Source organism: Ictidomys tridecemlineatus, chromosome 6 (assembly GCF_052094955.1).
Source record: "Ictidomys tridecemlineatus isolate mIctTri1 chromosome 6, mIctTri1.hap1, whole genome shotgun sequence".
Classification (NCBI taxonomy): Eukaryota; Metazoa; Chordata; class Mammalia; order Rodentia; family Sciuridae; genus Ictidomys; species Ictidomys tridecemlineatus.
This window is the reverse complement of record NC_135482.1, coordinates 453,806-481,792: the sequence shown is the minus strand read 5'-3', so window position 1 is coordinate 481,792 and position 27,987 is coordinate 453,806. Positions and strand designations below refer to the sequence as shown.

The following is a 27,987-nucleotide window of genomic DNA, read 5'->3' as shown; positions in this document are numbered from 1 at the left end:
AGCCGTTAGTTCTCTCTTTATATAGACTCTGGTTCTAGAAACAGTTCACCTGTGGCTGGCCGGCCGGGGCCAGCACACCAACAGGGCGGGGCAGGGGTGGACTATTTACAGGCCCATTGCAGGGCTGTACCATGGCCGCGACCCGGCACGGCACTCAGCCATGACACAACAATAAGTTAGAGCCAGCCGGGCAGGGCGGGGCGGGGGCTGTACACACAAGTGCTGGGGGCTCAGGGCCTCAATACTGTCGAGGGCCGGGGCTGTAAACATGGCCGGGGCGGCCCTGCCCACCCCTAGTGGTCTGTAATGACTGGAAGCAGAGCAGCCCAGGCAGGGCCAGGAAGGTCAGGCGTCCGACAGGCAGCTCTGGATCCGGTCCACCCATTGCTGGGCCGAGGGTACATCCTGGGCACAGAAGTTGTAAACGCGACGCGTGGTCTTCACCTGGGAAAGGGTGGTGGCTGACTCCACGGCCGCTACCACTGTGGAGTCCTCCCTCCCACCTCCCAAGCCCGGGCAGAGGCTCACGTCAAAGAAGGCCTTCTCGTCCACAGTCTTAGGGGCACCCATGGTGGGCGTGCCAGGTGCCACAGCCTCCACCTCCGCCAAGTCGATGACACCTTTGCACTGGGTGTCTACTCGGTGGTCATAGTAGCGCAGCTGGGGGGCGGGGGGTGTCACAGTCAGGGTGGCCTGTCCCCGCCAGGCTCCTCCCGCCACTCTTCACTCACCTGGTGCTTGGTCTTGTCTAGCACGAACCAGCGGGCCTTCCAGGGCTTCATAAAGGCCCCCTTCTTGTACAGGGTGCCCTCGTAGGACCTGCATTGGCAGCAGAACCAGGGCCAGGCTGGCTGTCAGGGTCCAGCTAAGCCTAGGCCCCAGCAGTTGCCCCCACCTGGGTAAGACCAGGGCCCTCATCCTACAAAACTGGCCCAGAAGGGGGACTACCTTCAGAAAAGAGATGGAGGATCCTCCCACAACACCAGTTTTGGGGTCTCAAGGAAGCAGCCACACACAGGGTAACAGCAAAGGGGCACCCGAGGCACAAGGGGTGGGATGGATTCTGCAGGGCTTCAACCTCGTCTGGTCCCTGCCCCCAGCCCTCAAGTCTATGGATCTACATCTCAAGCCCCTTAGCCTTGGGCCACCACATGGTTTCCCCCTAAGACCTTCCACCCAAAGAAGTAACTCCTCAAAGGCATCCCTGGGATCCCAGGCCCCAGCTCCCACTGCCTCTCAGACCTGTTCTCACTCTCGGCCGTCTGGAACTGGCTGTACAGGGTGCTGGTGCTGCGGCGGGCAGCTTGGCGGGAGCTGGACGTGGTGGAGCCACTGCTCTGGTCACTGTCCAGGCTGAGGCTCAGGGTGGAACCCACAGGCCCCTCCTGTAGGTATACGCCCAGCGAGCGGCGGTGGTGGGGCACGCTGGACACAAGTAAAGAGCTGGGGGTGCCCTGGAGATAGGAGAGGGGTTTGCAAGAGGACTAGGCGGCCTCCGCCACCTGCACATGCCCCCTCCCCCCAGCCCCCCATGCCCACTCCTGCTCACACGTCCATGTATCCGGCCTTCCAGGCGCTGCGCAGCCTTCACTCGGTCCCAGGTGTCCTTCCAGCGCTCCGGGGGTCGACCCAACTCTGTCTCCAGCCGCTGCAGTTCCTGGGCAGAATCAGTAAACAAAGTGTTTTTCAGAAAAAAGAAAAAAAAAATCCAGATTGGAGTATGAGAAGACAAAATGAAGGGAAAATACAGAAAAGAAATACAGTAGTAAGACCCTCTTTCAAAATTTAAAAATAAAGAGGGCTGAGGAGGTAGGTAGCTCAGTAGTGGTAAACTGCCCCTGGGTTAAATTCCCAGTACAAAAAAAAAGTAAAGAATGAAAAAATTTTCAAACCAGACATATTCCTCACCATTGCAAATGAATGAATGAATGAATGTTACAAAAAGAAAACAGACGTATCAATATATCAGAAGCACTTCAGACCCAAAACAACACAGGTTGGACACACACCAACCAGGGAGCCACAGAAAAGTAGGGATGGGGATGTAGCTCAGTGGTAAAGTGATAGTCTAGCATGAGTGAAGCCCTAGATTTGACCTTTAACACTGCAAAAAATTTAAAACAATTTTTTTTAATGGAAACTTTAGAACTTTACAGTAAAATATACAAGATGAAAATTTCCTTAGACGGACTTTAGAATACTAAACATAAGAGTAATGAACTTGAAGATAATGGTAAAAGAAATCACTCAAAAGGAACTGCATAGAGGAAAAAAAACAAGATGAAAGTAAAAAAAGAAATGGCAAGAAAATGACCATCTCACAGATCAGAGAAGCTTACCAAGCCTCAAAACAGGGTAAACACAAAGAAAAACCACACAATGGCCAAACTGCTGCAACCAAAGATAAAGAAAAAACCTTCAAGGAGAAAGGAGACAGCTCAGCTCAGGGGTCAGCTCACAGGGACAGCTGTGGGGAACAACTGAGCACTGATTGCTGCTCGAGGCAAGGTGGGCCAAAGAGGGCTTTCTAGACCTCCGGAGCCCTTTAACAAAACAGTGGGGGCTAGAGATGTGGCTCAAGTGGTAGCGCGCTCGCCTGGCATGCGTGCGGCCCGGGTTCGATCCTCAGCACCACATACAAACAAAGATGTTGTGTCCGCCGAAAACTAAAAAATAAATAAAAAATTCTCTCTCTCTCTCTCTCTCTCTTAAAAAACAAAACAAAACAGTGGGCGCCAGGCATGGTGGCCAGGCCTGTAATCCCAGCCTCTTGGGAGTCTGAGACAGGAGAACTCCAAGTTCAAGGCCAGCCTCAGAAACTTAGCAAGGCTCTGTCTCACACTAGAAATAAAAAGGGCTGGGGACGTGGCTCAGTGATCAAGCACCGTAACTCTCCCTGCCCCCCACACACACAGAGAACAGAGGAAGGAAGGCACAATGAAGATGTTTTCAGATTAACAGAAGCTGAGGGAATTTTATGACCAGCAGACCTTCGGTCAAGAGGTAAAATCCTGGGCTGGGGTTGTGGCTCAGTGGCAGAGCACTCGCTTAACACACGTGAAGCCCTGGGTCCGATCCTCAGCACCACATAAAAAAATAAATAAAGGTATTGTGTCCAATTACAACTAAAACAAAAAAAAAGAATAGTGAATATTGGAAATGGCAGAAATAGGAAGCTTTTTTCCTCTTAATTTCTTTTTTTTTTAATTTCTTTTTTAGTTTTTAGGTGGACACAATATCTTTTTATTTTTATGTGGTGCTGAGGATCGAGTCCAGTGCCCCATGCATGCCAAGCTGGCACTCCACCACTGAGCCACAACCTCAGCCCTCCTTAATTTCTTTAAAATATAAAGTCGACTAAAACAAAAATAACAATTATGCCATAAAATAGCTAAGTGGCTCTAATGACGTCAGATCAAACTGACTCTAAGACACTCAGGACTGCCCCAAATAAAGAGGAACTCTATCCTGTTCTCAGGCTTATGGGTCACATTCACTCCAAAACTGACTCCATGAGCCCTGAGTACAGAGGTACCGTGGACCCGGCTCCACACCGGGTCACCACATGACTGAGCAGGCCCACCTCACCACCTCTCATTGCCAGACAGGCATCCCCACTTCCTGAGGAAACCAACTCTGAGTTACTCAAATCTCCAAGGCCACACAGCCACCACGGGGGAATGGGTACACGTCCCCCTGGTCAGGATCAGAGGCCACCCCTTGATTGCTCAGGCCCTCTGAAGGACCACCTAGGGAGCCAGAACCACACGCAGGACATGCTGTCACTGCACTGCCCGGGGAAGCACACATCACCCAGCTCGCGCCCTGCGTGCTTCTCTCGCCAGGGACTCTGCCCTGTTGGATTCTGGGTCTGGTGATAAACAGACACACCCACCAAAGACGGCAGAGCAAGGGATACCAAAGACCTAAGCATCAGCCCTGAGCTTCCACGGCAGGAATCCAGAGGGCTGCTGCTTGCCGTAGGGCGGGCAGGACAGAAAGTCTGGCCGAGAGAACAGATCCTGGGCACAGGTGCCATGCCACACCAGGTGCCGTGGTGTGGATGTGGTTTGTTCCCCAAAGGCCCACGAGTGGAAGCTTTGGAGGTGGAACCTAAGAGGTGGGCATAGAGGACATTCTTGGGTCAAAGGGGTGTGCCCTCAAGGTTAGGGTCCTAAGGGCTGAGTCTGTCAGCAGAGGGTGTTTTTTTTTTTGCTTTTTAATATTTATTTTTTTTAGTTTTAGGTGGACACAATATCTCTATTTTTACATGGTGCTGAGGATCGAACCCAGTGCCTCATGCATGCTAGGCGAGCACTCTACCGCTGAGCCACAACCCAGGCCCCAGAGGGTGGTTATTAAAGCAACAAGCCCACCCAGCTCCCTGTGAGTGTGATCGTGGGTCTCCACACACACCTGCCATCGCCATCTGCCATGGTGTGACAAAGCTGAAGGACCCTGGCTGACTCAACAATCGCGCCCTTGAACCTCCCAAACTGAGTTAAGTAAATCCCTCCACTTTATAAGTGAGCCTATTTCTGATATTTTGTCATAGTGACAAAATGCTAATATACCAGGTAAGGGAAAGCACACATGCCCAGAGCAGAGGCCCTGAGACCTGGTGTTTGTGACAAGGACCTTCCCCTTCACTGCTAGGCAAACACTCACAAGGCATGGGCCAGAGACGTGGAAGCCATGGTCACCCCAGGTCCCAAGGGGCGCACACGCACCTCTAGCAGGCGTGAGATGGCGTCGGGCTGCACTCGAGGGCGGCTGTCATAACATGGCCACACCACGCGGCGCCTGCTCTGAGGAGCACCTCCATCTGGCCGTTCCTCTTCTGGGGGCTCAGGGGGCCCCTGGGCCAGCTCCCAGTCATAGGGGGGGCCCTCAGACAGTGTCTCCTCCGTGTAGAAGTCCCACACCTTCAGGTTGGACACGTTGCTGTAGGGCCGCAGGACCTGGGGGCAAGCCTCACACTCAGAAGCTGGGTCAGCAGCAGCCCCCGCCCCAGCCGGGCCCCAGCTCACCTCTGTGTCCTCAGGTGCATACATGTAATTGTAGAACACGGGGGTCCTCTTGCTCAGCCGCTCCACGTACTCCCACACAGACCGGCAGGCCAGCTGGCCCCTGCGCTCGCCCTTCTCCTCATACAGCAGCCCTGCACAGGGTGAGGTCAGGGTGAGGCTCCGTCAGGGCCCCACCCCCACACAGCCGCCTGGCCCACCGGACATACCCAGCTCAATGCGCTCATAGTCAGAGTCAAGCAGGAAGGTCCGAAAACGGCGAGACGCATGGTGGTAACCGAGGAACTTGAGGTAGAACTGGCTGAACTCAAACTCCATGGGGAACTGCAGGTGGACCTATGTGGGGCAGGGGCAGGGGCAGAGGTCAGAGTTCAGGAAGCACAGCCATGCCCAACCATAAGGCCACTACCCACCTGGTACACACAGTCCAGGAACTGCAGGAAGACAGGCGTAAAGCCACTGCTCTGCCCTGCTAGAGTGTGAGCCCCACGGTGGCTGAAGCGATGACCGAAAGACAGCCACTCCTTCTCCACTAGCAGACGGAAGCCCTCCAGCGTGCGGTAAAAGGGATCTGAGAGCAGCTGCACCAAGGACACCACCTGCAGGCACCATCCACTGGTTAGGGAGGTACCTTGGGGACCACAGCCAGTCCCCATCACTGTACCTGCTGCACACCTGGGTGGTGATGTCCCAGCCGTCCTCCAGGCTCACCAGGACAGAGGAGCCCGAGTCTAGGAGCTCCACCACCAGCACCGATATCTGCAGCAGCTTGTGGATCTGCAGGGACAGGCAGCCATCGTTCCCCATCCTGACCAGGCCCCAAAGACCATGCCCAGAGTACCCACAAGAGGCTGGACAAGAGCCCTGCTCTGGATATTCTGACCACAGCTTCCTCCTCCCAGGACCCTTAGGACCAAGGAGGCAGATTCAGCAAAGACCCTGTCCTAGGGTTATCTGAAGGACCCATCCCTAAGTCCTCTAGCATTCACAAGTTCCCAGTGAAACAGTGCCCAACCCTACCTCCAAAAGACAGTACAGAGGCAGAATGTCCTACAAGCCATCTTTTGCATGGGCCATTAGTCCACCTGAGCCTAGTAGGCTGCCCTGGATACTCTAGTCTCACTGTAGCCCCTACCAGCCCAGATCCCAGATGCCTCCCAGGTGATCCTACGTGGGAAGTGGCCATCACCACCATCTTCTCCTGGGGCCCAAAACTGTCAAACAAGCAAATTTAGATCCCTGTTCACTGAGCTCCAGTGAAGCTGCAGGCCTAGAACCCAGGTGGGCAGAAGGGCAGGAGCAGTGCAGAGACCTGGGTCAGCCACTCGGAGTCCTCCAACGAGCGTAGGAAGGAAGCTGGGCCAGGGTCGGTGGCAGGACAGCCCGGGACGCAGGCCTTCAGCAGCTTCTTAAAGCTGGCCTTCACCTGCCTTGCTTCAAACACCTCGATGGGCACCAGCTCCCACTGCTGGAGTGGGTCTGGCCGCAAACCCTGGAAGGAGGCCAGGCACTGAGATGTGCCCAGGCCTGAGCCTCCACCCGACCCCATGCTCCCACCTCAGGTACCTTGAGCTGAGCTTTGTCTCCAATGATGTAAAGAGCTGCACGCTGGGGCCGCAGAAAGCCCGGGTCAGGGGGAGCCCCATTGGCCTGTGGGGGACTCAGGACATCTCTGTCGGCTAGCCGGGAACCCACATCGGCACCAAGCCCACCACTGCGCCCACTGGCCCGGACACTGCCCCGCTTACCTGTGGAAGAGAGAAAAGGTGAGTGCCAGAGTGGGGCCAGGGCACCACTTACCTGGGCCAGCTGGGCTTGGCCTCCAAGGAGGGGGCTGGGCTCCCAGGGTGGGGTGGATGGCCAACAGGCCCCCAGGAAGGCAGTGTGAGGGAGGAGGGCTAGAATACACAGATGCTGAGACACGTGGGGTGGCCTGTGTTAGTGTCTGGGGCAGGACTTGGGTGTCAGGCAGGTAAGTACTGGGGATAGAGGGTAGGCCGTTAGTGTCAGGCATGGAAGGGGACATTAGTGCCCAAGATAGCTCAGTCCACACTGGGGGCCATCAGGGCCAGGTAAAGGAGAAGCCCCCGGTACGGTACCTCGGGGCGCAGTCCATCTGGAGGCCGAGGCCGCCATGGGGTTGGACAGCGTGGTGACCCTTGCTCTGGGGCTGGGCACTGGGGGCACAGCAGAGAGAAAGCTCAGGTCTGGCCCCTGGCCTGGGGTGTGCAGCTTCAAGGAGTCTACAGGTCAGAGGTTCCCACCAAGCCCTCCTCCGGGGAACCCTGGAACCAGCGGAGGTTGGCAGCACCAAGTCCCTCGTCTCAGGAGAGGAAAGAGCCTTTGTCTGGTCCAGGCAAGGGGCCTCCCCCAGGCAGCAGAGGGCCCACGGCAATGCCGCCAGGGGATGGAATCTCCTCTGGACATCTCTCTCCTCCCCTATAGACAGAAGTCTTGCCCTCAGGTCCCTCCTTGAAGGCTGTGGCCCAGAACCTCCTCTCTCAAGCTGGGGTGGGACCTGTATGACAGGCACTGCCCAGAAGTGCTCTCAACACCTAGCCATGCAATGGCCTCACCCAAGACACAGCAATAGGAGGGGCTCAAGGGGCACGGCCTGGAGGAAGCCTGGATCCTTCCAGGAAAGACAGAGAAAATAGGCCCAGAGACAGAGGGCAGTTCAGTCTAGGACACAGGCAGATCTGAGCCCCAGGCAGCACCAGGCAGACTCATAGCTGGGACAGTGTGGCCAGGAGCCTGGCATGCTGCCTGAGTGGGAAGGACTTAGAGGCTCACCTGCCTCCACAAAGGCCTCATGCAGACAGAAAGGTAGGGCAACATCCCCAGTCACTCCAGTGGCCACCACAGCCACGCACAATTCAGCCTGCGTGGCCTGCATGCTGACAGCCCCATACTGCGGGTGGCAGTCGCCCAACCTTGCAGTGAGAGCACCAGCCTGCTTAGGATGCTGGTTTTCTCTACAGCTGTCCCTGTTCATTACTGGGCAATGAGGGGGATGGTCAGGGATGTCCAAGGGACACTAGGGAAGGTGCAGGCACTGTGGGAACTGACTCGTCCTGAAGCAAGGATGCTGCCTACAGGTGACCCTCAGGATTCCTGGCAGGAGTAGGAAGGCACAAACACCCAGTGATTATAAAACATACATAATCAGAGAGAAAGCAGGTATTTCTTTTTCTTTAATACATATTTTTTTTAGTTGTAGATGAACACAATACCTTTCAGACATGAGATGGAACCAAGGAAGGGTACCTGGAGAAGGTGCATTTATGTGGTGCCAAGGATCGAACCCAGTGCCTCATGCATGCTAGGCAAGTACTCTACTACTGAGCTACAACCCTGGTCCTGAGAAAGCAGGTATTTCTGATGGAAGAGTGAGGGTGGGTACATCAGGCCTGTCTCTGGGATACTGTCTCCGGTGACCATGAAGGCACTCACTGCCCATCCTTGTCCCCAGTGCCCAGCAAATAGTAATGAGACACAGATGGTCAAAGGAGCACCACTAAGCATGGGTGAGACCCACAGGCTTAATAGCGAGAAAGGCCAGGGCAGAGGGAGGGCAGAGGGAGGGCAGATGGCTGCAGGCAAGGACTGCAGAGCTGGGTGGTTAGCTCCCAAAAGCAGGTGGCACCAGGCTGCAGGACGGCTCTACCTGCAGAAGCTCCTACCAGCCCCAGAAAACCACCAGCACACTGCACTGTGTTCCCAGGAGCTGAGGTCCAGCAGAGGAAACACAACCCCATCAACTCAAGAGCAGGACTGAGGGCATGGGAGCAGACACCTGTTGTGGCATCTACCACCTCCTGAGTACACAGCCCAGGACAGGCAGCTCCAGGTTTGTGTGTGAATTAGCTCACACCCCAGTCCCATCGGCAGAGGAGACAGGCTGGCCTGAGGAGGGTGAGCTCTGCAGGTTCCAGTGCAGAAGCCTCCTGAATCTCATGACCCGGTGCTAAGAGAAGACATCCAAGCACCAGGAACCCTGTGGGCAGATGACACACACTGGCCTGGTATGCCAGAGGGTGGCTAGCATCATAAGCCTGAGAACCAACCCTCTAGAATGTCAGCATCTATCAGCCAGGCCAAGAAGATCAGCAAGACAGGGTGAGAGCACAGGAAGACACTGTGGGAAGATGGGGCCAGGCTGGGTAGGAGAATGGAAATGGGTCATTGATGGGAGGGATTCAGTTATGCATGTGGGGGAAGGACCAAGGAAGCAGCTGCCCTGGGGGGGGGGTGAGTCATTAAACACCCTGCTTCATTAAACACCCGTGCCCTATAGAACTGCCCTTTGTGTTCCTCCAGGAAACAACAGTTTTATCTTCTGCCTAAAAGCTTCTCTTGATACTCAGCACCCACAATTTCCCTCCCAACCACCATGTGGACAGTGCATTGGGCAGAATATTTATGACCACACATTCTTGGCATTTCTGAGCTTGGGTCAGCCCAGCCTACAACTAGTGCCCAGAGCAGCAAGGGCAAGGGCTCCAAGGATGGCCCCAGGCACCCACCTGACCTCCTGCCTGCTGCCTCTTTTGCAAAACAGAGACACCTCATGGGGACAGGTGGTTATGACAATGGCTGCTCCCAAGCAGGGAGAACTATGGGTGCCTCATGAGCAGGGCTGACCCAGATCGACCTCAGTGTGTGCAGGGGAGGGGATAACAGGGACAGTGAGACCAATGCAGACAAGACCCCTCTAGGACAGATGAGGCTGAAGGCCAAGCAGTGGGCAGAGCAGCACTGGGAGGGGGCAGGGTAGGAGATGGGTGGGAAGAACAGGCCTCAAACACCTCAGGGCTGGGCCCAGCGACTGGGCAGCCACTGTCCAGGAGGCCCTGGCAGAATGTTATTGTTTAGGGGCTGGGGACATAGCTCAGCTGGTAAAGTGCCTGCCCTGCATGCATAAGGCACTGGGTTCAATCCCCAGCATCACACACACACACACAAAAAAAAAGTTGTGGTTTAAGAAGGTAGACAGACTCATGGCCAAAGCAGGCAGAGCCTCAGGACACTCACCTGGTTTGGGCAGGCCTCCTTCCTTGTCCCCAGTGCCAAGAAGGGGCCCCTATTCATTCAATACCAAACGTCCCTGACCAAGGACACTTCTTCCCCTCACTGGCCTGCTCACCATAAATGTTGCCACTGCCCCCCAGTAATCCTCCTCACCCATGCCCACTGCCCACCCTCAAGAACCCTTACCATGACTGCCCATATGGGCTGAGGAGAAGCCACTAAGCGTGTTTCGTCCTGATGCATCTGCATAACGGGGCATGGAGCTAACCACGGCCTGCAGGTACTTCTCCTGCTCCAAGCTGCTGGAGTCTGCCTGGGACTGGCCTGAGAGAGGAGCAGGAGTTGGAGGAGTAGGGTGGAGGGAGATGGGACAGACATGAGATGGAACCAAGGAAGGGTACCTGGAGAAGGTGCATTCTGGGCCTTGAAGAGGCCAACGACACCCTTGCCATGCAGGCCCCCGGAACGCAGCAGCACAGCCTTGGAGCGCCCACTGCGCCAGCAGACCACGGGGAAGCGGTTCTGGCGGTAGCAGCGGGACACACGCTGTAGGGCATTGTCCTGGATGCTCTGGGGAACGATCAGCAGCCCCGGGTAGCTGCAGAAGGCAGAGGCCTTGTGAGAGCAGTTCTGCGCCTTGCCCCACATCCTCCCCATGGAGCTTAGGCAGAGGGGTCAAGAGCCCATCGAGAAGACCAAAGGAGCAAGCTCCTGGCTCCCAGTACAAGAGGGTCAAAGGTGCTTTCTAGACCTTGAGCTCAGCTGGGTGGCCCCCACCAAGCCCAGAAGCCCAACCCTCTACCCTCCCCCTTCCACCTTCCTTGTTTGGCCAGGAACCATGGTGGGGCCCACAACAGGCCAGGAAGATACCCAAGCAGCTCTGACCGCATCCTCCTGGAGTGTCCTGGCCAACCCTCACCTGCGGCAGATGGCATACATGCGGTTGACTGGGGAGATGCGGAAAGCCTCAGACTTGGCCCGGCTCAGGCTGCTGCTCAGGGTGCCAAGGCCAAGGCGCTGATAGTCTCGGCAACATGCCCGCTCCACCAGGCTGCTCATGGTCATGCGGTCTGAGGGCTTCAGGGCTGAAGATGGGGTCAGCGTGCTGGGCTCCAGCTCCTCTGACACTGCAGGCCAGCACACAAGGGTCACAATCCAGAAACTACCCACCCTGCCTTGTGTCCTCCACAGGATTCATTGCCAACAAAGACTACCCAGAACACCTCATTCTGCCCCCACCTGAGATCTCATCCTCCTGGTCCTCATAGGGTGGCTGGCCCCGCTGCTCCCAGCCAGGGGGGTTATACTTCTTCCTAGTAACATACTGCCGCACCATGGTCTTCTTGGCATTCTTAACTAGGTTCCGGGACAAGGTTCTGGGGTATAAACAGACAGCAGAGGTGAGAAGAGGAGGTATAAAAGTTTAGTCACACCTGGGAAGGCTGAGGAAAGCACACAGCTGGTGCCCAGCTACCCTGGCCCTGAATCTGTACCTGAGAGAAGGACCCTTGTCCTTGGCAACCCGGGATGGCCGGCCAGATGTGTGGGTGGAGCCCAGGGTGAAAGCAAAGGTGCCCCTTATGTCTGGCGGGTACCGCAGCTTATGCAGCTGCTTGCGGAAGAGCTCGGCGCTGTCAGACCCCACCTCCTCGTCAAAGGCCATTTTCAGCAGCTGTGTCAGACAAAGAAGCCCTCAGGGGTCTGAGTAGCCACCAGGACCCTCCCTAACTCTAATGCTGCTGAGAGAGTGGACTCTCTTCTCACAGCAATTGTGCCACAGAAGCAGGTGAGCCTTAAGGGAAGGCCTCATTCCCAAATACTCAAGAGTTCAGTGTATGTGTAAACTGTCAAGTTCAAGCTGCTTGACAAGGTTTCAGCTTGCCCAGCACACCCAAGACACAGACAAGGGTCAGCACCCGAGGAAATGGCTAGGATCCAAAGGCCAGCATGTCAAGTAAACAGATGATGTGACACTGACAGCCAAGGAGAGGGACCCACACTGACAACACACTTGCCAGGTCACAGGTGAAAACCAGCTTAGAGGACTGGCTGGCTAGGGGAAAGCCACCCACCTGGAATGTGCAGGAGCGAAGCTGCAGGCCATCCTGCAAGAGCTGGTCCACCGGGGTCTGGACACTAATGCGCTTCTCCTTGGTCAGTGCAGCCACTGGGAAGGAGCGGACCACCACCTGTTCTCCCACTAAAACAGGCCAAGCAGAGTCAAAAGGAGGGAAAAGAAACAGGGTCACAGATCTCAGGGTGCTACAGCTACAGGGGTTATGGGTAGGTGGGAAGTCGAAGATGAGCACCCATCACACACAGGCATCTCATACCCCCGAGAAAGGGGCAGGAGAGGCAGGGAAAGTGCTATATCCACCCAAAGACCTCACAGGGAGGAGAGGGCGCCGCCAGAAAAAGGGTCTGAAGGCTCACCCAGCGGATCGGTGGGCATCCCCGTGAAGATGACCCGGTATGTGGTGAGGAAGACGGCACCCTCAGCTGGGAACAGTGCAGGGCCCCCTGCACCACCACCTGCACCCTCCTCACGCCCATCGGGTAGCAGGTACACACGAAGACCATCCAGGACACATTCTTCACCAGGCAATAGGCGTGGCCGCAGCAGCTTAGGCTATTCAGAGACAGAAGCAGCATCTCAGGACACAGTCCAAGCCCCTCGTGCCCACCACAACCTGGCTGACCCCAACTCACTTTCTGGATGGGGGGCAGCCTCTTGCTCTCACGGTGCACAGCCTCCAAGGTCTCAATGTGCATCTGGACAATGTCTAAGAGAAAACAGTGCTCATGCCTGGGCCCTGGCAACCCCCCTCTGAGGAAGTGCTTCTGTGCCAAAACCCCATACCTGGCACCATGACATGCAGCCCCTTGAGATGGTCACTGGTGACGCCGCTCTCTGTGCAGACCTTGTCTACAAAGCGGTTGATAAAGCGGACCACAGCCCCAGCCACGTCACAGGTCTCTGCATCCTCAAAGCCACTCTCTGTGTCATAGCTCTCAGCCATACTGCCGGCCATGCTGGGCAAGGAGGGATGTGTGGGTACAAGCCCACCTGCCCACAGAACAGCCCACTCTTCCCCACCCCACCCTGCCCCCACCTGTTGGTAACCAGGCTGTTGCTGGCACTCTCCAGGTCGCCCAGGCCTGCCCGCTCCCTTAGAAGACGGCTCTTGCTGCTGTCCAGGGGCAACAAGAGGTAGCTCATGCGGTTGGCATAGTGGATGGCCTGGCTGAACACCGTGCTCTCCTCCTTCTGCACCAGCTCCTGTTGCTTCTCGCGGCTCAAGGTTGGCCACAGGCGCCGCTGTTCAGAAGCCACATCCAGGGCAGAGCGCTGGTCCTCCTGGGATGATGCCTCCCCAACCTCCTGCCATGGCACCACAATGAGTGAGCCAGGGCTGAGCTGCCCTCCTCCCTGCCCGGGAAATCCTGCGCACCTGGGAGGGAGCCTGGTCCTCAGAGGGCTCCAGGTAGAGGGCACGGATGTGGGTCTGCACATCTCCATAGAACATGGCCTCCCAGAACTGTGGGGTGCTCCACACCACGTGCTCCTGCACACAGCTGTAGGCAAACTGTGTCACGCCTGGGCTCAGTTTCTGCAGGGGTAAATTGGGGAGGTCACTGAACATGGTCTAGAAGGAGCCAAGGCAGAAACTGGGACTCCTCCAGCACTTACCCGGCAGAAGGCTGTGACAAGAGGCAGCAGAGCAGCTGCGATACCATGTTCGTCCAGGGAGGTACAGTCCTGTGGGCAGAGCAGTGGGCAAAAGGGATGCCTGCCCCTCTCCCAGACAGTACCCGCCTCCAATCATGTCTCTGTGGCCCCACAGATCAGCACCTTCCAGCCCTGCCGCCTAGAACGTTGGCCCCAGATCCCCAGGATGGCCTCAGAGGTTTCAAAGTCAGCCCCACACTTTCTCCAACAAGGACTCTCCCTGTTCCTGTCATTCCTACAGACCAAGGATCCCATCCCACCCTCCCTCTTCATTCTCACCTGAAGATAAGAGTTTCTCCCAACTGCAAGAGTCCTGGGAAACTTATGAACCCATGCTCACTGCACTCACATGCCACATCACTGGTAGGATAGGAACCTGGCCTCACCTGCAGGCAGCAATTCATCATACGGACGACAAAATCGAACTGCTGGTGGTCCAGGACCGCCCGGTTCTGCTGCACGTGCAGGTGCAGCTCCTGGGCCAGGCAGCGACGGGCAGCTCGTCCCTTCAGAGCCCTGAGCACGGCCGGAAGCAGCTGGGAGCAGGGGTAAGGGGAACAAGGGGCTGAGGGCAAAGAGGGAGGGATGGGGGGAGTCCCACAGAGGGAGGAAGCAGCAGGCCTACAGAAGGCCAGAAGCTCCACCATGCACAGAAAACCCAAAGATCACACAGACCAAAAGAGATGAAAACCTCCAGCAGACCTAGCAGTCCACAAGTGAGAACCCAGGAAGACAGGACACAAGCTGAGTGCATGTGTGCTCTGAAGAGGCCTGAGGCCCAGACCTGCTCAGTCTGTCAGGGCTCAGTATCTGAAACTTGGGGCTGAGCATCACAGGGCTCCCAGCACAGGCCAGGCCAAAAGAGGGCTCAAGCTTGAGCTATTGTTACGGTCATTCATCATAAAACCACAGGAGACACTACACAGCTGCAAAAAGACTCAAACTGGCTGTCAAACAGAATCCCAGCCAGGCACGGTGGTGCACATTTATAATTCCAGAGGCTGGGGAGGCTGAGGCAGGTGGATTGCGAATTCAAAGACAACCTCAGCAACTTAGCAAGGCCCTAAGTAACTCAGTGAGACCCTGTCTCTAATAAAATACGAAAAAGGGGCTGGGATGTGGCTCAGTAGTTGAGCTCCCCTAAGTTCAATCCCTGATATCAAGAGAAAAACAGAGAGAAGGGAAAAAAAGGATCCCAAAAGTGTTACGTGAATTATCACAGAGGCAAAACAGCATGTGAGTGGGTTTTGTTTTCTATAAGTAAGACACAACACACACAGGTCTACAATCTTTCAGAAGGATGCAGAAGAAAATTAATAGAAATCTTAAGGTTTTCTAAGTTCTAAAAATGTATACAACCCCACCTTGCTGAGCCTTCTTGGAAGGCCTGTCCCGCTGCCCACTGAGATCAAGGAGAGGAGACCTGGTGCCCACCTATCCTCCTGCCAATCCATCCACCTCTAGCCAACTTGCATGTGAGCAGAGCCTCCAGGGCAGGCCCAGCATCCATTGCACTAGAGGCAAGGCCTGTGCCTCCTCTGAGGCTGCTGTCCTGAACTGAAGTTGGGGGGCCCCTCACTGCACACCTCACCTTCTTGGCCTCAAGCATCTTCCCCTCAAACACGTAGGAGATGCAGTTTCGCACCACCTCCAGCCGGCGGGCACTGTTGACATGTGGCCCGCTGCACCGCTCTAGTATGGCAGCTGTGGGGACAGGACACACACAGCCTCACAAGAGCCCACTCCCAGTCCCTTCTTGGGGCATGTTCTCCCCTCCCATTCCCATTACACACTCATGGGGGGCCCTGAGGGCACAGTGGTCCTCCTCTCGGCCTTCACAGCTGGGGGTGCACCCTGCATCTTAGCTGCAGCCTGGTCCACAATCCACTGCACAGTGCCTTCATCCAGCCGGGGGAAGGGTCGGGGTGGCCGCCGCAGGTGACTGGCCTCACCTGGCCTCTGCACCTTGTGCATCGCCACAGCTGGATATGGGTTCTCCTGGGGTAGAAAGGCAGACAATGGCAAATGGGTGTGGGCCAGCGTGGCACCACACCCTCCCATCAGGTTGCACACCATACATTCTTATAGAGCTGCTCTGCCAGTTCCTGAACATGACGCAGAACTCTCTGCGGGTGGTTTTCATCTGCACGCATCCTTGCCACCTCATGGGCCACCAGCTGGGGGGGACAAGAGGCAGGGTGAGACTAGGGCAGGTGAGCATATGGCGGGGGAGGTAGACAGGTGGGGGTGGGATGCACCTCATCAAATAGATCCGTGGGGCGGTAGGGGACCCCGCGCTCCGACACGAAGCCAGCAAAGGCCATGCCCTCCAGCACCTTCAGTAGGAAATCATCCTCCACCAGCCCACGCTGGCCCAAGAAGGCTGCCTGGGGAACACCAAAAGGGCACCCACTCAGGGTATACTGAGCATTTACCTACCACTCCACTCCTTTATCCCCACACCACCTGCCAGCCCACCTTATGGAAGCGGATGACAGGCTCTGGGTGGATGCGCACAATGTGCAGGCACCATCGGTAGCCCTGCAGGAGTTGAGCAAAAAGCCGAAGAAAGACGGCTCTGAGCTCCTTGTCCTGGGAACACAGGTGAATGCAGGTGAGTGCCAGGCTCCTGGGTGCTTCTCCCCACTCCCACCCAAAGTGGGGAGCGAGGCTTCTCAGTCACCTCTGTGGTCTCCTTCTGCCCCTCCCACAGTATGCCACACAGCCAAGCAATTCCTCCACACTTGCTGAACAAGTCCCTCCTGCTAGTGACCCCCAAAGGCACTGGTGGCAGGATGCCAAGTCCTGGCCCCTCCATCCGCACCCTATACCTTGCCCACACCTGCTATATAACCAACTGCCTGTGCTATAAAAGCCCAACCTGGCCTGAAGGTAGGCTGCAATGTGCATGCACAATCAGCCCTGCCATCAGCCATGGCAGAACTGAGATGACAGGATGGGGTGTCCAAAGACCTATACCTGCATCTTCAGGGAGGGAGTGGATGTCGTGGCGGGGGGAAAGGCAAGGTCAGCCAGTTCCAGCTCTGGATCCAGGACCTATGGTAGAAGCAGAAAGCAAGGGGAGAGACACAGTGAGCCTCAGGCTCTGGACTCCCCCTTTTGCCACACAATGGCTCCCCACAGGCTGTAATCTCCAGCTTCAATCTGGCCCTTGCCCTCACCATGCTCAGAACATTGTGGGTCTGGCTCTGCAGTGGCTCCGGCAGGGGTGGAATGTGCACACACTCAGGGACAGTCACTGTCCCTCCATCAAGATCAGCAACAATCACGTCCAGCTGTGGACCAAAGAGAGCAAGTGATCAGGGGCCTGCAGGCCTAAGCAGTAAAGCAGACACAAACCACAGCCCTTACCAGCTCCTGGGTCTCTGCCTGGAAGGCTGCGTTGACCCCAATGATGAAGGGCGTGGGTGTGCTGAGGACCTCCAGCAGCTGTGCCGGCAGGATGGGCACATAGGTGAAGCTGCAACAGGTCCCGGGGTACACAGTGAGTCCCAGAGGACTAGGCTGGGTGGAGGGGCCAGGAGGGACAGGTGGAGGGGCCAAGCAGAGGGGCACCTGTATCTGAGAGGGAACAGTAGTGCCAAGAGGCCCCTGCAGGCATCTGCAAGCCGCTGGTAGCTCCGGGACAAGAAGAGGACCTTGTGCTCCGTGAGGGCAGCACAGAACAAAGACAGCACATTGGTGATGCCTAAAGAAAGAGGACAGGCCTGGTGAGGGCCCTGTAACCCCCCAGAGTGAGAACCACACCTCTGTTCCTAAGGACAGGAAGTTGCAGCAGGCTCACCCAACTGACGGAAGAGCAGGGCTACACTGCAACGGCTGATAGGTAGTGAGTCAGCCAGCGGGGTCTGGATGACCTGCCGGTCACCAGCTCCCAGAGAGATGGTTCTCTGTGGAAAGAAAAGGACCAGAGTTCAGAAGTTTGACGAGGCCCAAATCAGCCCAGAGCTCTGTGGTGCCAGATGGGCCCTGGTGAACTGACAGACCCAGAGATGGGACTGGATGGATGGCTGCAGGGAAAGGTCACACCCTGACTGTTGGCTGAACAGTGCTGCAGAGAAAACTCAAGGCAGGGGGTGGCTGCCTCTGACCTGGGGTAGGGGCAGGGCCTGGGTGGGCAGAAGAAACAAAGTATCCATACCGCTCCTTCCTCAACAGAGTCCAGCTGCACAGGACAGACAGGCAGAGAGACACAGTTAGACACCTCTGACACACAAGGCACACAGCAGAGAGCGGACAGATAAGAAGCTGACACTGACATCCAGAGACAGGCACACACCCAAGAATGAACAGAAAGACGCTAGGCCCAAAGGAACAGATTACAAGAGCCAGGTGAGCAGGCAGGGGCCAAGAACAGATGACGAGTGCTGGCACCAAGAGGAGAAAGAAGTGCCCAAGGTGTTGGGCCATGCTCAGCCACTGAACACGGAGTGCCCACCAGGCCCCCACACCCCTGAATGCACCAGGAAAACCTATGCCATGGAATCACCAGTTGTTCTCAATACCTACCTGTGATCCCCCAGCCAGAGGAACAGTGCATGTCAGCAGGTTCCCAATCACATTCTCCAGGCTCACGTTCAGGCCTTCCACGTGGATGGCATAGATGAGACCAAGGCTATTCTGCAATGTATCAGACATGGAATGGTGGCACTGCCAACAGGAACATCCCAGTCCTGCCTCGCTGCCCTGGTGGCCCGCCTCACCCTGAACACCTCCGCATGGTCCAGTCGTGATACCAGCACCAGGGTCTTTGGAGCAAAGAGCTGGCCAGCCTGGGCTGATGTTGTAGTCAATAGCCGCACCTGGCCTCCCTCATCAGCTTCCTCCTCCCTCTCCACGGCATCCTCAGTGGTGCACACTGCTTCCTGTAGACAGAAGCCCATGCTCCCGGCTCTCGTCAGGTTCATCCCATGAGCCCACGTGGAGGACACAGGTGACTCAGAGAGACCCAGCCCACTAGAAACTTTGGCCTCTGCAGGGTAGGAGACACCCCCAGAGGCAGAGGGAGCTGCCCATGGCCCAAGGGCTCATCCTCACACATGCTGTACCCCAGAGCCCCCTAGCTGACCTGTGTGGGCTCCACTGGCTCCCAGAAGGTCAAGCAAGCGCAATAGTGCCGCTCAGAGTTGATGTCAGTGAGGACGGCAACAAAGAAGGTCGGTGGGTTCCTCTCGGGACACAACTGCCACCCACTGGGCTGGCAAAACTGCAGGGAGGGCTCAATAGTCAGCTGCCTGCACCCACACCCGCAGCAGGAAATAGCCCACCTGCCCCAGCACACCTACTCCCAAGCATCAGCACTGCCAGGGCCTGGAATTCCAGGGCACACAAGCAATGCCTCATTATGTGGCTTTGGGGACACCCTCTGGGCCTCAACCACTCCTGGTGAAAGGAGTAACAGCCTCTGGCCTCACCACCTAGGGTGAGGCCCAGGAAGGGCATGGTGCCCACTGTTGGGAGCACTTGAAAATATAACACAGTGATGTGAGCACCAAGCACCCCAACAGTCAAGCCAGCCACCCCTACTCTCCACAGCAGGTCTATATTTCCTTGTACCAGCTCAGCAAGGATGGGCCTGTATCCCTGACTTACCAGCTCAATGCCCTGGGGGAAGGGGTTGTCCTCCCAGTCCTTCTCTGGGAAGCGCTGCAGGATCTGGCCCTGGCCTTCCCCACTCCCTGAGGAAAGAAGCAGGTGGTCAGAGAACCCACCCTACTTCCCTCCCCAATCTCCTGCCAGAATTGGCCAAGGCCTCAAAGCCCAGTATGGAAAAGTCCCCTTCTCATCTGGCACCAGACTAGCTCTCTCAGACCTACTGTTTCCCTATAAATAGTTCTGGGTTGAGAAGCCAAGGCAACCACAAGCCCCAGGGCCACCAGAGGGCAGCAAGAAGCCCCAGATCTCTGTAAGTCCCCATGGCCCCCACCCCTTCCCATGTCCTGCCCACCCTCTCAGCACCATGTGCCAGAGTTCTCCCCTTGCCACAGACCAGACAGGCCTCTCACAGCAGAGGCCTCCCTGGGGGCCACAGTTACAGCTGTCCCACAGTCCACTCAGCATCTGCCACCATGGCAACCCTGACTTAAGCATCAGCCCCAACAACTCCAAAAGCTGGACAATGACCACCAGACAGACAGTGGGTATGTCTGGTGTATAGGATGTATCTGGGCACTCCCGAACTCTATGTCACCCACCCACCCTGGGCCCATGCTGGGAATGCATAGGATTCACACTTGTTATCTATGTGGGGTTTAATAAGAAGCTTCGGTCCCCTTGTGCTGGGGGGAGGGGACCATCCAGGCCCACAGTCCCAGATTGCTATCTATCCCCAGCCCCTCAGAGATGACCCCAGCACAGATCTCAGGAGGGAGGATTCAGCAAGGTCCTGTTCTTTGGAACCTATGTTCCCCTAAGTCTTATGACCTGCACCTCTTTACTACCATGCCCAGGGCACTGCTTCCTATCAAGTGTCAAGGCCACATGGATGCAATCCATGCTACTGAGGTGGAAGCCTTGCCTGTGGATAACCCCTACAATGCCAAACCAGAAGGTATGCCAAAGGCCACGACAGGGGGGCACTCAGGACCAGCTCCTGCCAGGTAAGTGCTCCACTTGCCTCACAGGACTCAGAGGATGGAGCAGGACATGGTAGGAAAGACAAATGCCTCCTCATTTTCACCTCTCACACTCACAACTCAGAGGCCCCCACAGCAACACTGCTGCCCCTACCAGCAGAAGCGGCAGAGGCAACAGCACGGGGAGGATGCTCAATGAAAAGCCTCTCCCAGGAACCCCACCTTCACCTTCATTCTCAGTAAACCACCCTGCACAGCCTTCGATGGCCTGAAGGGATGCAGCCTCACATCCATCCATTTGCGCACAGGGGAGCTGATCCCCAGCAGCTTACAACACACATTCCTCAGATCCTCTAAAGCCAGAAGAGTGGGTCTAAGACCTTGGGCCCTGAAGAATCATGGAGGCAACACCAAGGATGTGAGCATCAGGCAGGGTGCTGCTGAGCTAAGGGTGGTGGGGTGATGAGGGGCTGATTCTGACTCACAAAACCTCAGCTTCCTGCTCCCCTCCCCCCAGTATTGATACTCTGCAGGCAGCAAAAAAGAAGGGGACAAGTGTCTACTGGTGCCATGCCTACCTACACACATCTGCAGACCTGTCCCACCAAGATGAAGACCCCATGAGGGGGTCCCACCCCTAAGAGCCACCCTCAACAGACCCCAGCCAGCATACTCACACATGCAAAACACACACACACACACACACACACACCCTCCCTGAGCCGTGGCTTCCCCCACCCCACTCTGCCAAGGGCTTCCTTGTGCTCAGCCTCAAACCACCATCTGGGCCCAGCCCTGGCTGGCACCCAGGGCTCACCCAGTTCTTGCCACGAGGCAGCAGGCGGAACAAGGAAGAGGGGGTGTAAGACAGGGACAGGAGCCTCTGCTCTACAGTCTCCCTCTCAGTTCAGGCAGGGTGAGCAGTCTTCAGAAGGGTGCTCTCAGTAGCTTCTCCCCCCAAAGGAGTGAGCATAAAGGAGATTATCATCATCCACCATCGCCTTCTCCTATCTCATTCATAGTATGAAATCTAACTTCCTCTTGCAACTCAGACTTAAAATCCTCTGAGGGGCCCACGCTCTGAAGAGCTAACCCTGATCACCACTCTCATGAGTGCCCCCACTGTCTCATGAGGGAGGATAGGGGAACCAGCCAAGCAGGCATCTCTCCTGAGCTCCAGGCTTGCCCTTAGGAACTCAGGTCACAGTGTTCCTTCTCTGGGAAGATCTGTGCCTGATCCTGGAGCCTGCATAGGAACCCCTAGGACCTCCCTTCCTCTACAACCCCTACCTACCACCTCTTGACAACTGGTGCACCTGTCAGTAGGCTGGGCTTGATGGCAGGCTCCAAACCTGGCACAGACCACAGCCTAATTAGGGCTTGTTGCATGCACACATGACTATCCTCCCCACACCCAGCCCTACTCACACCCCACAAGCAAACAGGTTTCTCAGTCAGAAGTGCAGAGCAGCTTCCAGAGCCCTGGGGAGCACCCGACATAGCAGGCCCTCCTCCAAGAACACACCATGAAGAAGTCCACAGTTTCTCCTGTGAACAACGGTACCTAGCCCCTTTCCTGAGACCTTAGCCTTTTCCTCAGCTCTGTACTTTCAGGGGCTTGGCTGCTGGCTTGCATAGGAGGAAGAGGTTCTGTCAAGTTTACCCAGTGTCCCCCACTCTCTCAAGCACTGTGAACACAAGGGTGACCTGAAATGGCTGAGCTCCTTACTCTACCAGAACAATGCCCCACTTTAGAGTAGAGAGGAGGGAGGGTGCCTCCCCTTCCCACCCCACTAATCCCAACAGTACAGCCATGCATCACTGGGCAGTACTCTTTAAGGGGCCCGAGGAGGAGGGGCACCAAGATCCTCTGAGGCATAGATGGGAAATCCCCTGTCCCTCCTTCTCTTGAACCACAGGCTAAGGGAAGTCAACCCAAGGGTGACACTGGGGCTCCTGTACTCAAAGCTCCTCAGTGAAAGCTCCTCTGGCAGCCAACCCCATGAAGGCTGCAGGGCTGAACGGCAAGGCTGGCCAGCAAGAGAACACAGACCATGCGTTCTGTCATCTGCTGGCACACCCCATCACCAGTGCCAGGCTCCGATGCCTAGAGAGCCATCCTAGTGTACACTAAGGGAAGACAAAGAAAGGACGGCAGCCTCCTCTGCTCAGCCTACTACATATCATATCATACACACTGGACAGCATCCTCCTGCTGCTCCAAACATAGTGACCTTGACACCCAGGCATGCTGTTCCTGGTCAACCACTGCAGCTTCTCTGGTCATCCTTCCTGATCTACCCTCACCCACAACCACAGTAGCTCTGGTCCAAAACATCCTCTTCAAACATCCAGGGTGGATGCTGCTGAGGCCATCCCAAACAGCCCCAACCTGCTCCAGAGGTAGGGCAGGAACAGGGGTGGAGATAGTAGATGGGGCCCAAGAATGTGGCCAACTCATTACCATAGGACTGAAAGAGACCAGGCCACAGGATGGAAAGTCTTTTTCTCAGACACTTGGGGGTCCAGACCTTCCTTCCCAGTGGCAGCAAGAAGGCTGCCTGCCAGGTCTGAGCCAGGTCAAGTGTCTTCCCTGCTCTCAAAAGACACCTCAACACTGGCCATGCTGCATTAAATCAGCTGACTACTACTGGGAGCTGGGAAAGGGCCATCCATCTGGTCCTCGCACTGACCCCAGAGTTAGGCCCAGGGCACAGAAGCTGCTTCCTGACTCACCAGGTAAGGAGCCTGTAATGGGCCAGCTGGCACCCTCTGAGGTGAAAAGGACACACACAGCCCAAGCATCTCCCCACCCTCTCTGAGAGGTCACCAGCTGGAGACCACTAGCAACCAGGGTGCTGCCTTGGGCAGGACTCTGAACCCAACCCAGCAGCCAAGACACCCAGGCCTACACCCAGCAGTCTCAGAAAAGATGACCAAAACCAGGCCAAAGACATGAAACTGCCCACTCACACCGCTTACCCTAAAAGACCCTGCATCCCTGCCCTGATGTCCTAGGCCTGCCAGTACAAGGGCATCTTTCACCTCCCTTGGAGGCACATCGTTCTATCTGTGCCTATGTTCATACACCTGCTGGTCCATCATGAATAAGACACCCATTGCTTCCTAGGGTCTCACATCTGTGTTCATCGCATCCTCACAGCCTAGAAGATTAGTATGACTCATACCAGCTACAGATGAGGAAACTGAGGCACACAGAGTCAAATGACTGGCCTGAGGTCACAAAGCTATGGTTGCAAAGCACAGACAACTGACCCCCACATCAGTTGTCTGAAGGTGCCATTTGGCTTCCCTTATTCCCGCCCCTACCCTATCACCTTTCCCAGTCTGTGGGTTTATTCCTCACAGGGATAGATGAGTTCTTCTAAGGAATGTCCTGAGGCTGGATGGCCAGCTAGTTCCAACCTCAGAAGGCAGTGTTCAGGAGCTCCACGGCCTTTTACCACCACCCAAGTGGACAACTTGGGAATCACTCCTTCCCACCATTTAGGGTGAGTGAACATCTTGGGCCCAGCCTTCTCACATATACTGTTCAGAGGTCATATACATCAGAGGTGCCTGTGCAGTTCCAGCAGTAAGCATACTTGTCACAGCCAGCTTCTCACAGATCCCACAACTGCCTCCTCATGCCTCCCTCAGATTCATCCAACTCTAACCCAACTATCACCACTGCTATCTAGCCTCTATCTGCAGTCTCTGTCTACCAGGTCCTCTCTCCTCACACCGTCCTCAACATCATCAGCATCCAAGCCTGGGTTCCTGCAGCCCCTGAACACAGCCTAAGGCCCCTCACAGTAGAACAACTATCATCCAGCCTTGTTTTCCTGGATCCCCACCTAATTCTCTGTCCTAGGTGATACCACTTCTTCGATGCCCTCTACATGTGCCTTGTGACAGGCCACTCTCCTTCAAAAGAGACAGAGATGAGGACAATGTGGTCTTTGCCTTTGACAACTCCCTCTCTGGAGAGAAAGTCAGATGTTTATGACTGATGGTACCAAAGACATACTTGGACAGCTGAGAGAAGATCAAGTGCTGAGTAAGAGAGGGCCATCTACACTGAGTAGGGTCTGGAAATGAGGAAGATGCTGAAGAGGCTTCAAAGAGTGTGCAGGTGGACCCTAGACAAAGAGACAGTCCAGGTGGAGGCTCAGCTAAAGAAAAGGCAAAGAAGAAAGTTCAGGTCATGGATGATGACAGTGGCAGGAGAATGATAAAAAGCTGGAGAGTTGCGGATATAGCTTAGTAGTACAGCACTTGCTTAGCATTTGTAAGGCCCTAGGTTTGATTCCTAGCACCATGAAAAAAAGGAAAGAGATGAAGATGACAAAGAAGCAACAGCAGCAGCAGCATTGGGATTTGACAGACTGAGTGCCAGTCTGAGCTGCCTTAGACTGCGCACTCAACCTCTCTGTACCTGATTCTGCTCTACAAATGGGGGAAACAGCAGGGCAACCTTGGTGGGCTTGAGAGATAAAGAAGTGAGATCATGCACACAAAGGGCTGTGCAGGAACTGGCACACCCAGCACGCTTGCCAATACCCAACACCACTGTCTCCACGGCTGTTGCTGATGTCATTGTCAGGCTCTGTTTCTCCTACCCACCCCCAGGCTGAAAGGGTGCTCAGACACAGGTGCCCCCAGACCTGGACCTGGACCTCCTACACACTGGCACCAATACTACAATGATCTCCCACCCAGGGATTGACTTGCAGAGCCTATACCAACAGGCTCATTGCCAAGAATGCTCTCTGTTCACTACGTTTCATCCTGAAATCCTCCAAGTTCCAATTCAAATACCATCACTCTATGAAGTAGCTTTGGAACCTCCATGCTTTCCTCTGCATCCTACCAAGCCTATTTGAGGCTTCAGACCTAGTACCAGTCAGAGAAGGGGCTAGCCTCTGGGCATGGCCACTCAGCAATCTGTGGAGGCCAATAGTGTGCATCCCAACTAACTGGAGAGGAGGAGGCCAGATGCCTCAGAGCCCTCCCATCTCCAGCCACATGCCGCTGCCCACCACCGCAGCAGAAGGCAGGTGCCCAGGGATGGCCCCACTTCTCCCCAGCTATCCCTGCAACTACCTCCACCACAGCCACTGGGACGCTTCCTGGGCCCTCGCGAATCCCAGTAGTGAACCCTCGGTCCAGCCTCGTCTTTCTATCCCCTTAACCCCCGGGACCTTTGGCCAGTTCCTGGGCCAGGTCCCTCAGTACCTCGGTCCCTCAGTCCATTTCTCAGCCCCGGGCTAGTCCCCATCTCCTCGCGCTCAGCCCAGTGCCCGACCCTCAACCCCCATCCTGTCCCTCAATCCACAGCCCAGTCCCACAGTCCCGATCCTCAGCCTGGTACCGCAGACCACACTGAGGCCCGGCCCTCCCTCCGTCGCCAGACCTGTCCCGCTGCCCAGACACTCAGCCCCCGGCCCCCGCCCAGTCCCTCAGCGCTCTGCCGCGACACTCACCGCGCGGGTGCGGCCCGAACGCCACCAGCACGAAGTAGTCCGCGAGCCGCGCCATGGCGAGAGGCGCGGGGCGGCCCGAGGGGCGCGGGCGGGCTCCGCGGCTCGGGGACTTGAGGGAGGCGCGCTCATGGCCCGGCGCCGGCCCTGGGCCGCGCACCCGGGACACCCCGGGCCCGCTCCGCCGCGGCCCTGGCCCGGGCTTCCGCCGCCATCTTCCCAGCCAGCCGGCCCGCCCGGGCGCGCCGTGCGCCTGCGCGCCCTCACCCCGCCCACATGGGCGGAGCCTGAAACGGCGCGCCCCATTGGCTCACCTGGCGTGGGCAGGCCCCAAGGGCGCTGTTCGGTCCCTTCCCGGGCCCCGGGCACCGCCCCTGGGGCGGATGACGCGAACGGCGGCTCGGGTGGGTCAGTCGGCCCAGCCTGGGAGGCGGTGGGTAGTGATCCAGAGACGGCCGGCGTCAGGGCCGACCTAGCGGTCTGGACCCTCGCACGTGGGTGGAGATAGGCCGGGGTCCGCCCCTAGGAGCTTCCAGTCGGGAGGTCGGGGTGAGGTCCCCAGGCTCCGCGGTGTCAGGCGGAGGCGAACTGGAGGAGCCCGGGCTCTGCCCTCCAGAACACCCAACTGGAGGCCGCTGGACCCGACCAGGCTGAGCGGTGTGGGAAGGGGAGTCCGGCAGGTTCCGCTGTGAAGATCGGATGTTTTCTTCAATGTGAGACACCTTTCCCGGAGACCGCACCGCCCCCAGGGAGAGGGACTGGCCGGGGCTGCACTGCCGTGCCACGGGGTTTGACTAAGAGGACACTAGAGTCAGGGGCGGGACACTCTGGGAGAGGCACCAGATCCTTGATATGGGAGGCCAGGGGACAGGGCTAGACTTTTTTTGAATGAGTTTGGTTGTTGCAGGAGCCGTTGGAGGCAGAAACTACTGGCCCGTCGGTCTCCTCCACCCGCAGGAGCCAGCCCAGGAGGATGAATGAGCTGAGGGAGTGGCTCCAGGGTCCCGCCCTGGCCCTGAGGCACAGCCCTAGTCCCAGCCCTATTCTGCCCCCGTCTCACACGAGGTCAAAGAAGTCCTTTCTGCCTGAGCTGGTTTGAGTTGTTTTCCATCACTGCAGGTCCTCTCCACACCATTGACTGTGGAGGAGAAGAGTCCCTGGCCAAGTCTGGCCTCATGTCTCAGCCCAGAGCTAGTTCTCCTCCTGGAGACTGAAGGCCCTGCTTCCCACTCCCCCATGCAGTTCCACTACACCTAGTGGTCCTGGCCCAAGGGACCCCTATCCCATATAAGAGTTCCTTGAATTCCCCCCTCCCTCTTCAAGTTTTCTGCCACTGGCCCAGCCTTCTCCCCTTCTCAAGGATCCTGGTTCCCAGAGCCTCCTTTTCTTCCAGAAGGCTCAGGTCTCCTCCAGGAAACCACTGTCCTCAGCCCATAGCCTCTTGGCTCCTCCATCCGTCATTTTACCCCCACTCAGCATACCTTTTATGGCCTATCATCTTGCCAACATCTGAAGCCTCCTGCCTGTTTTCTCACTATTCCCATCTCACAAAATCCAACCTTGTGCCAGCTGTGGTGTTCTAATCCCAGGACTCAGGAGGCTGAGACAGAAGGATCACAAGTTCAAGGCCAGCCTCAGCAATTTAGTGAGGCCCTAAGCAACTTAGTGAGACCCTATCTCAAAATAAATAATAAAAAGGGTCGGGAGAGGGGCTGGGGATGTGGCTCAGGCGGTAGCTTGCTCGCCTGGCATGCGTTTGGCCCGGGTTCGATCCTCAGCACCACATACAACAAAAAAACAAAGATGTCATGTCCGCCGAAAACTAAAAAATAAATATTAAAAAAAATTCTCTCTCTCTCTCTCTCTCTCTCTCTCTCTCTTTAAAAAAAAAAAATACTTAAAAAAAAGGTTGGGAGATACAGCTCAGTGGTAAAGCCTCCTGGGTTAAATCCCCAATTCTTCCCCCGCTCTCAAAAAACCAAAAAAACATATACAGTCCTGACCATCTATACACTCAAGGTCCACACCCACTATCATCCAGGGCAGAGTAACCGACAGATGACACATGGTCCCCACACACTATCCAGCCTGCTGCTATGTGGTCAGCACTCACTTCAGTC

The 27,987-nt window shown here is 56.3% G+C and overlaps 1 protein-coding gene and 1 long non-coding RNA gene across 8 annotated transcripts; one reads left to right on the top strand and one right to left on the bottom strand.

The window, feature by feature from the left end:
- Sbf1 (SET binding factor 1) lies at positions 1-26,110 on the bottom strand. Of its 7 annotated transcripts, XM_021733036.3 has the most exons (42): positions 25,871-26,110; positions 19,402-19,487; positions 18,878-19,015; positions 18,513-18,674; positions 18,319-18,429; positions 17,951-17,974; positions 17,594-17,699; positions 17,365-17,497; positions 17,161-17,269; positions 16,971-17,084; positions 16,768-16,845; positions 16,267-16,380; positions 16,047-16,175; positions 15,867-15,965; positions 15,582-15,786; positions 15,380-15,492; positions 14,175-14,324; positions 13,750-13,818; positions 13,511-13,669; positions 13,172-13,440; positions 12,919-13,091; positions 12,768-12,841; positions 12,492-12,687; positions 12,131-12,258; positions 11,552-11,730; positions 11,298-11,434; positions 10,978-11,185; positions 10,460-10,656; positions 10,245-10,382; positions 7,127-7,204; positions 6,594-6,775; positions 6,340-6,519; positions 5,703-5,804; positions 5,441-5,626; positions 5,237-5,363; positions 5,031-5,161; positions 4,731-4,961; positions 1,550-1,657; positions 1,243-1,454; positions 732-819; positions 529-660; positions 1-444 (listed from the first exon to the last, which is right to left on the bottom strand). In XM_021733036.3, exons 1-42 carry the CDS (start codon positions 25,923-25,925, stop codon positions 346-348), a joined length of 5,709 nt encoding a protein of 1,902 aa, XP_021588711.1. In that variant the 5' UTR covers positions 25,926-26,110; the 3' UTR covers positions 1-345. The 7 variants fall into 7 exon arrangements, with proteins under 7 accessions (XP_021588711.1, XP_021588712.1, XP_005335055.1 ...); XM_021733037.3 differs by lacking the exon at positions 7,127-7,204; XM_005334998.4 differs by lacking the exon at positions 17,951-17,974.
- Positions 26,111-26,186: 76 nt separating this feature from the next.
- Positions 26,187-27,724, top strand: LOC144364707 (uncharacterized). Its single transcript, XR_005730048.2, has 2 exons — positions 26,187-26,580; positions 26,775-27,724. It is a non-coding gene; the product is annotated as an uncharacterized LOC144364707 (long non-coding RNA).
- Positions 27,725-27,987: the final 263 nt, after the last annotated feature.